The sequence below is a fragment of the Hyperolius riggenbachi genome, chromosome 5, assembly GCF_040937935.1.
Source record: "Hyperolius riggenbachi isolate aHypRig1 chromosome 5, aHypRig1.pri, whole genome shotgun sequence".
Taxonomy (NCBI): domain Eukaryota; kingdom Metazoa; phylum Chordata; class Amphibia; order Anura; family Hyperoliidae; genus Hyperolius; species Hyperolius riggenbachi.
This window is the reverse complement of record NC_090650.1, coordinates 198,230,348-198,247,969: the sequence shown is the minus strand read 5'-3', so window position 1 is coordinate 198,247,969 and position 17,622 is coordinate 198,230,348. Positions and strand designations below refer to the sequence as shown.

General features: G+C 40.5%; 1 protein-coding gene across 29 annotated transcripts in view; it reads left to right on the top strand.

Moving 5' to 3' along the window:
• The window catches only part of LRRFIP2 (LRR binding FLII interacting protein 2), a 192,870-nt gene that overhangs the window by 153,181 nt on the left and 22,067 nt on the right, over positions 1-17,622 (top strand). For 24 of the 29 annotated variants that reach the window (XM_068236565.1, XM_068236564.1, XM_068236562.1 and 21 more), the window contains 7 exons: positions 2,204-2,248; positions 5,498-5,626; positions 8,054-8,125; positions 11,612-11,782; positions 13,094-13,186; positions 14,142-14,234; positions 16,248-16,349. In XM_068236565.1, the coding sequence (XP_068092666.1) occupies positions 2,204-2,248; positions 5,498-5,626; positions 8,054-8,125; positions 11,612-11,782; positions 13,094-13,186; positions 14,142-14,234; positions 16,248-16,349 (705 nt within the window). The remainder of the gene's footprint in view (positions 1-2,203; positions 2,249-5,497; positions 5,627-8,053; positions 8,126-11,611; positions 11,783-13,093; positions 13,187-14,141; positions 14,235-16,247; positions 16,350-17,622) is intronic. The other 5 variants (XM_068236566.1, XM_068236546.1, XM_068236568.1 and 2 more) reach the window with 3 other exon arrangements.

Sequence of the window (17,622 nt, the reverse complement as noted above, 5' to 3'; positions counted from 1 at the left end):
CAAATAATGTCTAAGTAGCTGTGTAAACATTTTCCTACTTTTCATGTTAAATATCAGAGGCAAAAACTGTAATTTATTGAGGGTAGGATTTAGCTATATTGGGACAAATCAATTGCAGAAGGGGTGTCTGCTTCAATGCACAGCCAGAGTTGCATATCAGACTTGCATATCAGACTACAGAAAGCAAATATCAAACATATCAAACTCTGAAAGCAAAAACCATATAAAAAGCTGTGAGAATTAGTTACTGTCACGGACGGTTGCGGGGCCGTCCTGGAACCGCCCGTGAAGGAAAAGCGATCGCACTCGATTCTCTGCATCGATTGCGCTTCAGATCAATAGAATCGGGATTTATTGTGTAGGAGAGTCTGCAGTCTTTTCTCAGCAGAGAGATAGCATCACCTTAACTGCAAGATGGCTCTTTTGATATGCTAATGAGCAGGGACAAACTCTTGAGTTCAGAAAGCTTGTCCCAGCTGATTTCACATTCAGATGTTAATTAAAGGAACCAACAGAGCCTTTCATAACTGGGAGAGCCAGGAAGCTAATCCCAGCAGGGGGCTATTCAAAACCTGCTCCTACTCCAGACTCAACGGCACAGAGCACGGGCCATATGAAAGCATGGGTGGTAGGATTTCCTGTCAGTATACGAAAACTGTATATTGCACAGCTATGATATTCATATAGTCTTGTTCGGTAAAATCTGGCCATCGGGTTGATATGAAATTCATTGTGATGGCACATCCGGGTATTGAGATATGAATCTTCTCAGGAGCCTGACCCGCTGGCTTAGCCATGTCTGATGTCATATTAATCTGTATTTTCCAACAAGTATGAATCTCTTACCCCCCAAATATAACGTGTATGCTTCAGGAGTTACAGCAATTCATAAGTTTAGCTCTAAAATCTCTCAGAGGGAATGAACTGTCATTTGTTGGAAACTCAGAGGGGGCCGGCATTGCCACACCCCCAATTTTTCATACTGGCTATTACTGGTTTAATAATTGTTGATTTTAATAATTGTCTGTATATATTATTTATATTGCTTTCAATAAACCGACGCTATCGTCAGTTGTTGTTCTAGCTACCCTACTATTCAGCACGCACAGAAACTGAACTCAGATCTCTGGAGAGACACTACTATTGTTGTTGTTGTTGGCTAGACAGAATACAGCGTGTTTTAACCGTTTTTTATTCGCAGGACCAGTCAGTCAGTAAATCGGGTCCACTGGCCCCTACCAGTGGTGGTGGCAGATACCCTGGAATAGTGTGAAGGTTGTAATTACCCATATCTCACAGACTCCCTTCTGGTTTGGCTGCGGTTTGTCCCAACGGTTCCTGCGCATTGACTGCTACCAGAGTTTGCATGATCCGTGCGCTGGCACCGTTTGGAAGGCCATTTGCGGTCTGACCACCAGGGCTCCTGTGACAGTTACATTTCCTCTGCTCTCTTCAGACATTTCAGTCAGAAACACAGGACACAGAAGCTGCAGCTTTCTCTCTGTCACACACAGTTACACATAGAGTTAACTCATCAAGTGTGAGGGGAATTTCCCCTCTCCTCATGGCTCAGTCAGCTGTCAGTTTTGGCATCAGTAAAGTTTGAAGGTATTTTGCTAACAGTAAACAAAGAAGTTGCTACTAAAATGTATACACCAGTATTTAGCAGCAGTTCCCAAACAATTCCTGTGTCAATTGAAAAAAATATGTGAATCGATAGTATTCCTTTAAGGTAGTGTTCACACTTGTAAATTAGCATGTTTTCCCAAGTGTTAATTCCCATTATAACTTACATCCAGTAAAAGTCAATACACTTGTTCACTCACATGGGGAAATAAACATGTAGTATGATTTTACACACTGTGTGAATTTTCTTACTATCATAGGCTGCTATGGAAAAATGCAAAAATTTAAACGCAGGCGAGCATGCATAGTGTCTGAAAAACTGTGTAAAAATAACGCATATATTTCCACACAGACAGGAGTGAACCCTTCATAAGTTTCTTTGGACTACAACACTCAATTATACATTGTCTGTCCTAAGCTGGTGCCCCTTTGATGGTGTCAGCTTGAAAGTGAGAGCATTCTGTTGAGCGTAATGGGAAATCTGAACCTGCTAACAGCATTCATTTTACCTTGTGTGGCACCAACATAGTTTAAAATGTTATATTCACTGATCCATTGCTTTTATTTCTGCCTACAGTTGGATGAAAAGATTGACAAGCAGTACACAGAAGGTGTTTCTAGGGTATGTGATGTTCTCTTTCAGTTTTCAATAAGCCTTTTAAAGAGACACTGAAGCGAAAAAAAAATTATGACATTATGATTTGTATGTGTAGTACAGCTAAGAAATAAAACATTAAGATCAGATACATCAGTCTAATTGTTTCTAGTACAGGAAGAGTTAAGAAACTCCAGTTGTTATCTCTATGCAAAAAAGCCATTAAGCTCTACGACTTTCACAGTCGTGGAGAGGGCTGTCTTCTGACTTTTATTATCTCAACTGTTAGGCTTCTTGCACACCAAGACGTTGTGTTAGGTGCCACGTTAAGGTCGCATAACGTGCACCTAACACAACGTATGGTGCTGCAAGAGCCGACGGTAGAGTGAGCCGCGTTAGGCGGCTCGATTCCTATAATGTCTCCCAGAGTGGCGCTGATTGGCCAGCGGGACCACGTGATGCGGAGCGAGACACTCCGCATCACGTGGTCCCGCCGGCCAATCAGCTGCCGCCAGTGCAGTGAATATTAAGTAGCCATGTGCGCGGCTACTGTAGCTGGCTCTCCCCGCCTCCTCTCCGCCCCCCACTGCGCATGTCCAAACAGTCTAACGCGGCGATAGCCGCTCCAACGCCGTAGCATGCTGCACTTTGCACCGAACGTGCAGCATTACATGTAACGCAACGTGGGCTGTGTGAACAGCCCACTTGTGTTACATTGCTGTGCGTTGGGGGAGCGTTACAGGCGCACTAACGTGCGCCTGTAACGTCTTGGTGTGTAAGCAGCCTTAGTGAACAAATTTCTTTTTCTCTGCCAGAGGAGAGGACATTACTTCACAGACTGCTCTGAAAGAATCATTTTGAATGCTGAGTGTTGTGTAATCTGCACATATAGAATGATGCAATGTTGGAAAAAACACTATATACCTGAAAATAAAATTATGAGAATATTTTCTTTGCTGCTAATCCTCTAGTAATTATTCATAGTACACAACCAATTCATTATATCATATATTTTTTTCGCTTCAGTGTCTCTTTAAATGATATTGGACTATAGATACCAGTACTGTAAAGTTGGTGAATTAGTGGTTTTGAAATCGCAGTTGCATGCATGCAATTTTTTTTTTTAAACTAATAAGGGATACAAAGTCTTCCATATTTGTTTTATTTTAGATAATTCTATTTCCCTGGCTCTCATGCTGATCTTCTATCTCTAATGTCCTCTGAGTTGCTGTTTCAGAACAGTTGTTCAAATTTTGCTCTGACTCAAGTTTGACATCACTGACTTAGCTTGTTGCTGGTCATTACTAATGCCACAAGATTAGCTTGGCCGCCAGACAAAGGATATTTTTTTGTAAGAAGTAACTATGGCATCCTCCATCTACAGGTTTTCTTTAAAAGGAACCTTAACCCTGCAGGATAAAAAAAAAAAAGTTTCACTTACTCGGGCCTTCCCCAAGCCCCCTGCAGCCTTCCTGTGCCCTCCGCGGTTCCTCAAGTGTCCTCCGGGCCCCACTGCATGTTAGTTTCATCTTCAGCCAACTGAGAGTCGGCCCCCGGCCACACTTATTCTTGTCCGCCTTGCCGCCGTCAAGTGCATACTGCACCTGCCCAGGACGCGCGTAATGGGCAGGGAAAACAAAACTAACGTGCAGCGGGGACCGGATGACACTCGAGGAGCAACGAGGGCACAAGACAGCTGCAGGGGGCTTGGGGAAGCCCCAGGTAAGTGAAACTTTTTTTATCTTGCAGGGTTAAGGTTCCCTTTAAAGTGAATCAAGCTACATTTTTAGCACCCAGGGCATCTCAATAGCTTATTAAAGATGCATACCAATAATGTGTTTATTATTATTATTTTTTTTAACTTCCATTTTACCTTTTTTTACATTTATAGTTTAGCACAGGTTTTATTAGCCTACTTCAAGCCTGCCGAACTACAGAGTTTTCAGGCAGCTAAGGACTAATTCATTGTTTTATTGCATACATTAGCAAGAAGCAAACATTACCTTTCATCAAGGGGGGGAGGGGGGGTAATTAGGACAACTGCTTCAAAGAGTTTATCCAGAGGGAAGGTGTGAAGATGGCATCTGTGATGTCTGTAAATAAGGACTGCTAGAAGGGAAGGGGAAGGGAACATGGCAGTTCCTATAGCTGTTAGAACCCAGGAGAAAATTCAAGGAAAAAAAGTGCTTAGTTCCTCTGCAGAGTTATATACTGTACATCTCTCCAACCCCACAAGCACCATTCCACCAGTCTCTCTGTAAGCCTATGGCAGAAACACTTAAGTTCTACATTGATTTCCAGTTTAGTATAATTTAAGCAAGATAAACCTTTAGGGCCCATTTCCACTATCGTGAATTCGCATGCAAATTGGCATAGCAATAAAAGTGAATGGGACTGTTTCCACTTGTCAGGATTCCTTTGCGTTTTTCTGTGCAGCAAAAATTCGCATGGCAGAGCCATCAGAATTTGCATATCGCATACCTCTATGCGGATGGCATACAATGTATTTAATAGGAAATTCGCATGAGGTTTGGGTATGCGAATTTTCATGCGAATTCGCATAGAAACAATGGAAAAGCACACCAGCGCTGCCATAGTTACATTCGCATACATCGTCATCCATGAGAATTCGCATGAAAATTCGCATAGAACCGCATGCGAAATTCGCATTCGCATGCAAATTTTTACTGCGGCGATTCGCACCGCACAAGTGGAAATGCAGCCTCAATCCCAGCACTTAATGGTGTTATATCTCTGGTCTTTCTTCCCCTTTCACCAGTACTTGTTGAGGTGAACCAGCACCATAGTTCCTCATGTTACTGCATGCCATTTATCACAGCGTAGTGAACACTTCATGACCGTGTGACACTCCTTTCACCTTAGGAGGCAGCAAAAGCTAAAGGCAGCCACCCTTATGTGTAGCAAATTCCTCTGCCTAGTTTAAACCAACACTGTCACAAATATTAACTAGGACAGTTTTATTAAAGGCTCCTTTATTAGACATCACTTAGTGCAATATCTCACAGCAACCTATCAGATGTCATTTTACCATGGCCATATACCTGAGAAATTTATTTTTTTCCAGTCATAGGTACTTTTTATTGCACATCTTTCAAATCTGGAACTGTGGTTTGTTAAATCAAAAAGCACAGATTTTTGTTATAGAATTTTGGTACAGTGTTATATATGACAAATAAACATGTCTCATAGAGTAAACTTTGATTTTGTATAGGTTTGCATGTTACTTTAATATTGTGTATATTTTTTTGTTTGAAGCCCTCGTCTCGTAATGCAGCTTCTGGGCTTCCAGGAACCTTTACTCCTCTGAGTGGATCATCCTCTCGAAGAGGAAGTGGAGATGCAAGTAGCTTATTGGATCCAGATGCTTCACTGAGTGAATTAAGGGTGAGAATCAGAAAATCAGCACAGACTGCTCTTGGTGGCTTTCTCGCTCAAACCTTAGGTTACGTAGAAGGGGATGCTTCCTTTCACTGTTACCCAGATTGACTTTGCTCTCCTTCACTAAGAGAATATGTTGTAGGGCTGCCTCCAATTAAAAGACCCTCTGTTCTTTACTGGTACGAAAGTGGAATTCTGACTGCATCTAGTCTGCATCACATTATATTTTATAGTAGTGTCAGTAAATCTTGATTTTGCATGTAAAGATCGAAAATTTCCCATGGTCATCTAAGGTACTAATCTTCTGTCTGTGGCTGCAGAGGCCAGAATTAGTTGAGGGAAAGACAGGAGACACTTTGTACTGACAGGAAAGGGAGCATTAAAGGGATCTGAGCAGCTCTGTCCAAAAATGTATCTCCCTTAAAGGGAAACTTCAGCCTAAACAAACATACTGTCATTAAGTTACATTAGTTATGTTAATTAGAATAGGTAGGTAATATAATTTTTTACCCACCCTGTTTTGAAAGAACAGGCAAATGTTTGTGATTCATGGGGGCTGCCATCTTTTTGGTTGAAAGGAGGTGACAAGGAGCAGGAGACACAGTTCCAACTGTCCTGTGTTCTGATAACCCCTCCCAGCTGCACACGCTAGGTTTCAAATGTCAAATTCAAAATGTAAAAAAAAAAATTTGCACCAAAACAGCAGAACGAGAGCAACAACATCAGAAATCCCATCATGCTTTGCACAGCATCAGGGAAAAAAAGCCCGGGCAGTTTTCTTCTGTGCAGCTAAAAATGAGGCTTGGATAAGAGAAACAAAGTTCTGATGCTGTGAAACTGTTAATGAAACACCAAGCCTTTTCAGTGCTGCTGAGTCGATTTTTAGTCCAGAGGTTCACTTTAAGGGAGGTTTTTGTATGGTGTGGACATTTAATTACCTGGGTCTACAGCGTGCGCCTGTGGCCAGGAGTGGTCTCGCTGCAGCCCTCCGAACAGCAGCGATGTAAATATTTACCTTCCCGCCTCCTGCACAGGCGCTGTGGCGGCTCTCTGCTCCAAAATAGGTGGAAATATCCGATCGCCATCGGGTCTGTGGGCGCCTGCGCAGTAGAGCGGACCCGACTGAGATTTGGTATTTCCATCTACTTCGGAACCGAAAGCCGCAACAGCGCCCCCGCTGGAGCCTGGAAAGGTAAATATTGAACAAGCTGACAGATTTGTCGGGCCACTGTTCGGAGGGCTGCAGCGAGACCCCCGTGGGACAGAGGACGGCGTGGGAAGCCTCATTGGGACCCCGAGGCTTCACCCTCCACTGGTGAGTACCCCCAGGGGAACTTTTTGATGTTACAGTGTCTCTTTAAGATATAACAAGCGTTATAGCAGACTTTTGTATTTGCAAATTACATATAAAATTATTAGAAAATCCAACCTCTCAATGATTATATACATTAACTGGTTTGGTAATAACCAGCAATTTGAAAAGTGCTAGGCTGATACAGTCAATGCAGGTGGCTACGCTGCCACATGTTATTTTCTCAAATCGCAATCTTGGATCCTGTAGCATTTTTGCGATTTGCCCGAAGCGATCCATAGCCAGCAATTACCAGCAAATTGCGATCAGTGCAGAAAATTGCTCTGAAAAACGCATTACTTTGCAGTAATATTTGCACTTGATATCCGAAACTCCAGTGGGTCCATGGCCTTGAAGGGATTGTATGATGCAGGCTATATTGGTTTAGACTGTGTCGAATCAACAACCACCTCTACAGTTCTGTCAGATTGAAGTTGATCTGGATTGACAGTAGGGTTTACTTTTACATGTACACATTTTGATGTCTAAGCCTCTTAAGGTGGCCATACACTTATAGATTTGCAGCAGATTCAACCATGAGATAGATTCCTGTCAGATGCCTGTCAGGTCAAATCTGACAGGAACCTATACGATGTGTGCCACAAACTAGGAACAGATTTCCAATAGATTTTCGAATGAAATCTTTTAAAAATCGATCTAAATGCATTATTGCAACTCCATGGGTCATCGATCTGCTGCCAGCAGCCGATCGACCTAGAATTTCCATCTGTACCAATTGAGGAAATCATTCAGAAATCCATCGATCGGCCGATTGAACATGCTTCCTGCTGCATCGATTTCTAGCCGATTCGATCAGAGCGGTCGAAATCGACCAGTGTATGGGCCCCTTTACTATTGCAGCCTGCCAGATATTAGCATGTACACATTTTTAAGCATTTTTTCTAATTTAGTAACTAAACTAGTTGTGGCAACAAAACAATATAATGTGTTTAACAAAAATGAAATAATTAAGAACAATTCGCCACTTTTTGTTATGTATCTGTTTTTCTGACAACACTAACTTTCTTTAGACGTAAGCTATATACAACTTGATAGCATGGTTCATTGCCTATCTCCTGCAGGATATCTATGATCTTAAGGACCAGATTCAAGATGTAGAAGGCAGATACATGCAGGGACTAAAAGAACTAAAGGTATCAGGGCCCCAAGTTCCTTTCCTACCCATCCCCAAGCATGCTTGCTTGAGTGCTAGAATGGAGCCCATTATGTATTCTGCTCCCTAACTGTCTGCGCAAGGCTGAACTAACTTTTAATACATGAATCTGATTTAAAGCATGCATTAAGTATCACTGTATTGCACTTGTTAAGAGTTTTTAGTATAATTCAAGAACAAATCCAAGAAAACACAGCAAAGGTTTGGAAGGAAGCAGCCATATGGAAGTGGTTGGGGTGTTGTCAGTTTGGCCAACATCAAAAACTAGTGTTACCTCTCCCTACGCTTTAAAGGACTTACGAGGTGAAAAACAGAAATAAAGATCAATACCTGTGTGCATTGTTGTTCTATAGAGGACGCCATGCGCGCCCTCCCTTCCATTTCCCGCAGTTTCTGTTTCTGTATCTGTATTCAGCCCCAGGTCACATTCCGACCCCACACCACGGGTCGTGCTAGCTTTCCCCACATAAGATGGCCACCAGGATTGCCGTGGCTGCGCAGTCCACATAGACTCGAGTGTGGATGCGCAGCTTTAGTGCCTCCTCAAGCCGCGTGACATCCCACAGACGTGGGAGCGAGAATGCAGTTGGAGGAGACACTAAAGCTGCACATCCACACTCGCATCTATGCGGACTGCGCAGCCGCGGCAATCCTGGCGGCCATCTTATGCGGGGAAAGCTAGCACGACCCGTGGTGTGGGGTCGGGATGCGACCTGGGGCTGAATACGGATACAGAAACTGCGCGGAATGAAAGGGAGAGTGCAGATGGATCCTCCATAGAACAACACTGCACACAGGTATTGATCTTCATTTCTGGTTTTCACCTCATAAGTCCTTTAAGGAACAGAGTTTATATTATTCATGTGAAATAATGTGTGAATGTATGCACTATTTAGGTTGTACAGACAGTTATATGGAGTTATTTCTTGTTATATGGAGTTATTTCTTGTCTATCAAAGTAATTATTGATGGTGAATTTATATAACATCGTTCAGTATTTGATTTGCTTTAGACTATTCGAAGGCGGTGTATGTTGTAGGATTAGATTCCTGCTGTAATCTTACAAAGTAATAGTATATATTTTATCGTACAGAAATGTGTTTTGTTTTTTTCTCAATTTCAGGAATGGTTGACCTTTTTTGTTTTCTCCATACATATGAAACACCCGATGGCAGCCATTCGGTTAATTGTGCTGGGTTTTGAATTTGTGATTTTTGTTTGTGATGGAGACACATACTGCAGTAAATCATTTCATTTTGTTGAGTGATGAAGAGTTTAAATCCTCTTTTGTTACCTTTTTTTTACTCCCATAACTACCATACTTTCTGCCAGGAGGCAGAAATTGGGAAAAGATCCCCAGTACAGACACAAAGATAAAAACATGACAAAGTTGTTAAGAAGCCATTCTTTCTTAAATATTGAAATACATTGTCTGGAGTTGCATTATAAGTTCACAGATGGTGCAAATTTCTGACACAAGTAGTTAGCAGCAATATCTGCTAGGACTAAATTTTAGTCAGCTTAACATAGTAGCCCAAGCGACAATAAACACGTTTGTTTTTCCTATAAAACACAATTCTAGCCATGCATTTTTTGTTTAGGTAAAGTAGGAAAGGGTTTGCACTGTTAGAAGGTTCATATTGCCACCTCTGCTCCAGGGGTAAGCAATTCCACTCCATTCCTGCAGAAATTAGAGAGGTCTTTGCAACAGGTACCCATATAGCACTTAAAAAACACTTCTTAATATAGTGCAGATAGAAGATAGTCAGGTTTGTATTTGCTATCTGCATCTTCACTTTATGACCCTGAGAGCACCATGAAGTGATGGGAATTCTCTGTGGTGTGCAAGTAAATTCCAGTGAGCACTCCTCTAGAGTTTTATAGTCACCAAGGACCCCTTTATTATTCAGCAGCAGCTGAGCATGCTGTGCATATAGTCTGTGGAGGCGGTCTGAACCAGCCCTCATCTTGGAATGATGTTTCTTTCTTGATAATTGGTTCATTGGCTCTGAAACATTGGGTTGTTGAGTAATAAATAGACTGAAGAATGAAATGCCTCCTGGAACTTACTTGCACTGCTGAAAAGCGTGGAGCCATCTACTTATAGTATGAGCACCCAACTGATCATCAGTCTGTAACTGAATTGGCGTGCTATCTTTAAAATCTATTATTTTCTGCAGTGTGGACACAGCAGGAACAACCTTCTATCGGCTCCGAGCAGAAACATTGCACTTAAAGAGACTCTGAAGTCTCTCTTTTTTTTTTTTTTTTTTTTTTTTTTACATGTTTTTGTCATAAATTCCTGTTCAGCATGAATGCACCTGTTGAATCGCCGCATCCCCGCGGCAGATGGGTGATTTATTGCTTTTTAATAGCCCTGCAGAGCTCCATAAGCTCACAGGGCTTCACTTCCTCAATGAGGCAGAGCTTCAGGCTGTAGCTCTGCCTCCTCCGCAGTCCATCTCTGCGGATCGCCGCCTCTCCCCGCCCCTCTCAGTCGTCCTTTCACTGAGAGGGGCGGAGAGGAGGCGGAGACCCGCAGAGATTGATTGCGGAGAGGCTGAGCTACAGCTCAAAGCTCAGCCTCTCCAGGAAGAGAAGCTTGTCTGCACAGCTGATATTGACGCAGCTCAGCTGTGTAGGAGAGTAGAATTGGTGATAAGAGCTGTTTGTTTTTTTTACACAAGCTATATGGTGAAATTGATGCTGTCCATATTGAATACCTGATGGCGGAGATAATGGAACAGCATAATTTTCGCCATTGTGCCCCATTAATATGCATGATGTATCATTTATTCAGTCGAAAAGAGGTATAATCTTTTGGAAAGGCATGTGCCCAGATAATGAACAATTGCTTCAATTAGTACAAGTTATCATTTAAAGTGAATTGAATTAGTTATCTAATTGTGAATAGAGCCCATTGCTTCATCAGTTTTAGGTGTTATAATATCATGCGATATTCATGACATTGAATAATGTTTTACAAGTTTTCTGTTCAGGCACTAAAACTAAATATCCATGAGTTGTACAGTTTTCATGTTCTTCTAGAGAATAATTAATTTTATCTGACTGCTATGATTTTGTTACTAAATAATTAACAAAGTAACTTTCCAAACATTACTAAATAAAGACCTAAGATTTGTCCTATTGCACGGAATAACCATTGCATGCTTTTGTTATTGCCTGCTATCAGTTACTTCCCTTTGTTACAAACTGTCTCTAATGGATTGTTGCAGCTTTGCTTACAATAATGTTCTCTTGACATTGAGGGGCTAATTTATCAAGACAGATGCAAAGAACACCGGAGCAAAAGTGAAGCATTTGCACAGGATAGCCAGTTGTGACTGCTTGTATTATTTTACCACTGAAATTTGATTTGTGGCTCTTGACAACTGTTCCAATTTTGCTCCAGTGTTGTTTGCATCTGTCTAGACAGGCTCCAGTGTTAACATTTTTTATTTCACAGGATTCTTTAGTGGAAGTGGAAGACAAATACAAGAAGGCTATGGTATCCAATGCACAACTTGATAATGAAAAAAGCAAACTTGTATATCACGTGGACACATTAAAAGATGTAATTGAGGAAATGGAGGAACAGATGGCAGAGTATCATAGAGAAAATGAAGACAAGTCAAAGGTATTTTAATGTAATTTCCATATTTTGCCACATTCTTGTGGTAATCTCTCAGGGTTTTTCTTGCTATAACGGAATATTTTATATACTGAAAGAGTTATAAGAAAAAATACCGAAAGTGGTACTTTCAAAAAGTTTGACATTTGAAAATCTATTTGATTTTGAAATGGAGTAAATAGATTAAAAAATGAACTGCACATATGCTTTTGTGTGTTAGGGCCACATTTGACAGGCTTTAAGATATTAAACCTGCACACTTCATTACTGTTAAAAATCATGTATATTTCAACATTGTAAGAACATACAGTAGGTATTTGTTATGACATCTCTGCAGTTGAACTGTGAGGCACAGTTTACGTTTAAAAATCATTTGTGAATGTGTATAAACGCACTTTGCTGCGTGTGAGTTTTCGTGCATGCTTGAAAAACATAAATCTTGGAGCATGAATTGGCACAACATCGCATATAAATTCTCATTAACTTTCATTAGCTTCTCTGAAAAAATATATCCAAATATGAATCTTGTTTTAGTGACAATTGTGAACCCTCCATAAGGAGCCCTTTCCACTGCATGTGTTACAATCAGATTTTTATAATGCATGCACTTAACAGATCATGACCCCACCACCAGAATTAGACATCAAAGTGTGTCTTGTCACTGCCATTACCCCGTGGCATTGTTTAGAGATCTAGCATGCCAGATCTCTAAGTGACTGATGGATGCGCACTTGAGTTTTGCTTTGCCTGCCCAGAAGCCGCTCTGTTGTGTGCCACCCCAATTTCCCTTATTCATTTAGCAATACGTAACACTCAGCTGTATCAAGTGGCGTGACTGTATAGCGCTTCTTCCCTGCAACATTACCATAATAATCAAGCCACAATCATTATGGGCAATGCAGATTGTGTATATGCACCTTTACAGAACACAACAAAATGAAGAGCCTTCCAGGATCTTGTCTAGGGGCGCATAGCAAATGTCCTTTAAAATATAGCAAAATGCAAACGTCTACCAGTTTTGTATTCTGTGCCAGTGTCTATATTGTTACATATAACCTTGTCTGTATTGGTGCAATATAAATATAAATCAATATTAATTTAATATGCACTAGTGTGTGACTTTTCACTATTGTTGTATATATTTTTCAATTCAGCAAATACAGGGCAATACAATTAATTTACAAACCCTAAAGTATCAGGCTGAGTGCTTGGAATAAACTGTAAAAGTTTTTTTTTTTTTTTTTTTTTAGGTTACATAAGAGTAATTTTTAGTGGGATAATAGCCTGCTACTGACTTTTGCTTTTTATTCTGTGCAGGAATTAGAAAGACAGAAACATGCATGCAGTATTCAACAACATAAGTTAGATGAACTTAAAGAAGGTATCCGCCAGAGAGATGAGCTTATAGAGGTACGTGGGGAAATCTGGGTACTGTAAATCCAAATGTTCATTATGAGACAAATACAGAAGGATTAGAGGTCCTATTCTATAGGGGTTTTAAGGAGTAGTCATAAACTGAAAAACTGAGTAAATTAAGCTATTAACTTGTTTTTAATACATCAGTTCATAAAAGTATATATACAGAAATGGTTTCCAGTCAGATTTATAAAATTATCTTCGTAGAAGAAGGAAATTCATAATTCAAAAATGAATTCCAGTCATAGCATTGTAAATGGCAGTGTTTACAACATGCACATTTTGCAACTATTAGCCACTTATTTACATATTTTCATGTATATAATCACAACACACCAGTTCATGGTTGTAACTGGAATTGGCATGGGTGGCCGTAAAGGTATCATGGGTCAATACTTGCTCATTTGCCAATAGGGAAAATGAGAGACAAAAAATACTCATTGCATGCAAATGTCAGGTAAGATATATGCAAGTTCAAGCTGCATACCATTTACTGAAAATTTGAATGCAATGTGAAGAAATTTGCATTTCGTTGTTCTTCCTTATTTGCCAGGACCCTTTGTAGTCCAATGAGGATGTAGAGGCTAAACCCAGTACTTAACATATTTATACCCCCACCTGACAGGCTGAAAGTAGGGCCGCTTTTACACAAATGTCTTATAAGCAAATGCAGTCAGGGATTGAGCAAAATCACTTTACTTCTTCAGCTGCAGGTTAAATGTATATATTATCTTTACAATTTCTCAATATGTCCTCTTGCAACTGTAGTACAAATTATTGGCTGGATTTGTAAGGATAGAATAAATATAATTAAGAGTATTACTGTTTTCTCATAACTTCAAACATGCTTGCTTTTAGACTTGCTTCTGATTACTCTATTCTTTAAATACCTCTTCTTTTCTTTGTGTGTTTTTCAATTCCCTTTATTTTATCATGAATCAAACTGTAGGAAAACCAGCGCTTGCAGCAGAAGGCAGATTCTCTAACCAGAGAGGTGTATGACCTTCAGGAGACAGTTAATTGGAAAGATAAAAAAATTGGGGTAGGAAAATCACAAGGTGGTAGTGTGTGACTAGAGAAGCAATGTATGCATTGTCAGGAGCAGACCAGCACTTGTACGGGTCATGACAAAGTTCAGACTTTATGAAAAGCTGCTAAAGTAGAGATAATTATTTATGAATACTGTTATCACAAACATTACTTCTCTCCCCCCCCCCCCCCCCAACGCAAGCTTCCTAGTTGGCTGATGTCAAATAGAGCACTTTAAAAATTGGTATTATATAATGGGATAAATATGGCAGCCTTCACATCCCTCTCACTTCAGGTTCCCTTTTGAAAAAGGTTTTGTAAAGCCAATCACTACAATTACATGTGATTTGTTAAAATAGTTACAAATTTCATTAGTTATGGATAACTTTATTGTAGTTCATACATTTATTTTTGATTGAAGCAATACATAGGCAAGTTAAACTATTTTGTTAGACCTTTTATTCTAAAGTGTAGTTTACTCTGTTTTGTTATTAAAGTGACAAGGTTAGGTTGAAATTAAACACAAAGGCACTTATTTAATTAACTTTTTCTCCTAGGTGATATTTTCACGCCTACTCAGTAAAATGTATTTTAAGCCACTAGCAAGCAAAAAAAAATAGTTTAAATAATTTTGACAGTATTTTTCACCTACTTTTTGGCACTTTTTCAGTTGCAGAGTGCTGAAAAGTTATTTTAAAGTGAATGGAATGAGGGCCATAGTTGGTCTATTCTGGTCTTTTCCTGACAACTTAAGATATTTATGCATGTTAGCCTTCCGAAGGTAAACAGCATTTCTGTGTGTACGTATGTGATAGTGAGGTCTTTTGCTGTAACATTACGTGTTGACTTGTTGCATGACTTAATGTGTGAGATGTATTTTTGCAACCAATAGTGCAGTTTTAGTTAGGAATATCCCAGTCAAACACATGCATATAAAAATAATGAATGTCGTTTTATATTAGACATTTAGCCAGTCAATGCCAATTTAAGTTTGGCTTAAATTCTGAATTGGTGCACAAGTATGGTTATTGGTAATCTTTTAATTATTTATGGTTCCTAGGATTATGCTAGCCATGCACTATGTAACACTTCTAAGTTGTTAAATATTCTATTAGATAAACCCATTATGATTGAACAAAAAGTAATGTATAATTTAGAGGCTTAGTCAATTGTTTGCAATCAAAACTTTTTTTTTTCTTAAGTGGTTTTGTGTTTTGCACAAGCAAGGAGCTGAAGGTGCTTGGCAACTATATCACAGTGTACTGCATCATTTATCACAAGTGCAGTGGTCATTTGAGTTTGGAAAAAATTTCTAGTCATACTTGATCACAATTAAAGGGACCCTGAGCAGGTTATAAAAAAAGAATTTACGCTTACCTGGGGCTTCTCCCATTCCACCGTAGGCTGCGAGGTCTCCTAGTTTCCGCCTGGCTCCTTTCCTTTGAACTGCGCATGAGCAGTACACTCACACCGGCCGGCGTGATGACACGTAGCCGGCCGACATAATGCTGCAATCGTTCGCAGCGGGAAGCAGATCTGACGACTTCAGGCCGAAGTTGTTGTGTAACCAGGTCCAGGGAAGGAGCCAGGAGGACGCTGGTGGACCTCGTGGCCTACGGTGGGCTGAAGGAAGCCCCAGGTAAGTGTACATTTTTTTTAACCTTTTCAGGGTGGCTTTAAGTGGTGCAAGGTTGTAAAACAATCTCTTGCCCACAATCAGTTTATAGTGAGGAAACGTGTTGATGAATTTACCAAATTAGATGCCTGTTGATTAGAGTATGGCTGGCATTAAATATGTGCTGTACCCTTCAGATAGTGTTCAGACAAGAGGCAAAGATCACTGACTTTCTGTGTATGCATGATTACCTATGCTGGATCTGTGCGCCTGTGATGAGCTTGCCTTTTGTCTAGTATGTGGGATAAATACTTCTTCTGCTCTCGTGTATCTCAACTTCCTTCCCATTTCTCTCATTTTTTCTGCTTCTTTATCTGTCTGCTGTTCTTCTGGTTTTATGCCTGATTACAGGCACTAGAAAGGCAAAAAGAGTATTTTGACTGCATTAGAAATGAGCGGGACGAGCTCAGAGATGAGCTGGCTGATGTGAAAGCAAAAATGAAGATAGGAGAGGTACAGTATGTTGTTGCATGTCTGAAAATTACCAGAGTAGCTGTGTGACTTTCAAGACTTTTTTATTGCTATTTTAGTTGGCTTTTCATTGTCATGTTGCTTTAATGTTATTGAAGAAAATGGACGTTGGAAGTATGTGGAAGGAAACACTGTGGACTGCTCTGTTGATCTTCTATCTGTTACGCATATTTTAGTGGCATAAAATAAGTTTTCATATCTGAGAGTCTGACTCAGTTAAATTAGCTTTTATTGCAAGAGTGGCAATCAGTGTTGCCAACCTTTCACGTTATTTTTTACTGACAAATACCTAAAAATTTACTGACACAAGATTTTTTTTACTGACAAAACCCCCTGTGCCGCGCGCCGAAAAAATGGGCGTCGCCACGCAACAGAATGTGGGCGTGGTCATGGGTGGGGCCAAATATACATGATTTTAATATTGCTGTGAAAGGTCTGCCAGGGAAGTTTGAGCTCTGCCATAGTGTTTCCCCCCCTTCCCCCAAAATACATGTAATCTTACAGCATTTCACCAAAAATCCACATAATCTGGCAGAGGTTCTTCCAAAATACAGATAATATGGCAGTGGTTCCCAAAAAATAGATGTAATCTGGCAGCAGCAATTCCCCCAACATACACATAATCTGGCAGCAGTTCCCCAAAATACATTTAATCTGACAGCAGTGGTTCCCCAAAAATAGGTAGCCCCAGGTCTATAGGTGTCCCCAGAATAGGTGGCCAGGGGTATAGATGTCCCCAGAACAGGTAGCCAGGGGGAGAGATGTCCCCAGAACAGGTAGCCAGGGGTATATGTGCCCAGTATATGTAGGCAGGGGTACAGGGCCGGTTCTAGACTGGCACATATGAGGGGGCAGTCAAATGGGTAGGGGGCAACATGTTCGAGGAAATTTGCGGCGACTAAAGTGGGCATGGCAAGTAAATGCACATGAGAGACAGCGTTTCACCAGTAAATGCACATTAGAGACAGCTTTTCACCAGTGAATGCACGTAATGAGAGACAGCTTTTCACCAGTGAATGCACGTAATGAGAGACAGCTTTTCACCAGTAAATGCACGTAATGAAAGACAGCTTTTCACCAGTAAATGCACGTAATGAGAGACAGCTTTTCACCAGTAAATGAACATAAGAGACAGTTTTTCACCAGTAAATGCACATAAGAGACAGCTTTGCACCAGTAAATGCACATAAGAGACAGCTTTTCACCAGTAAATGCACATAAGACAGCTCTTCACCAGGAAATGCACATAAGAGAC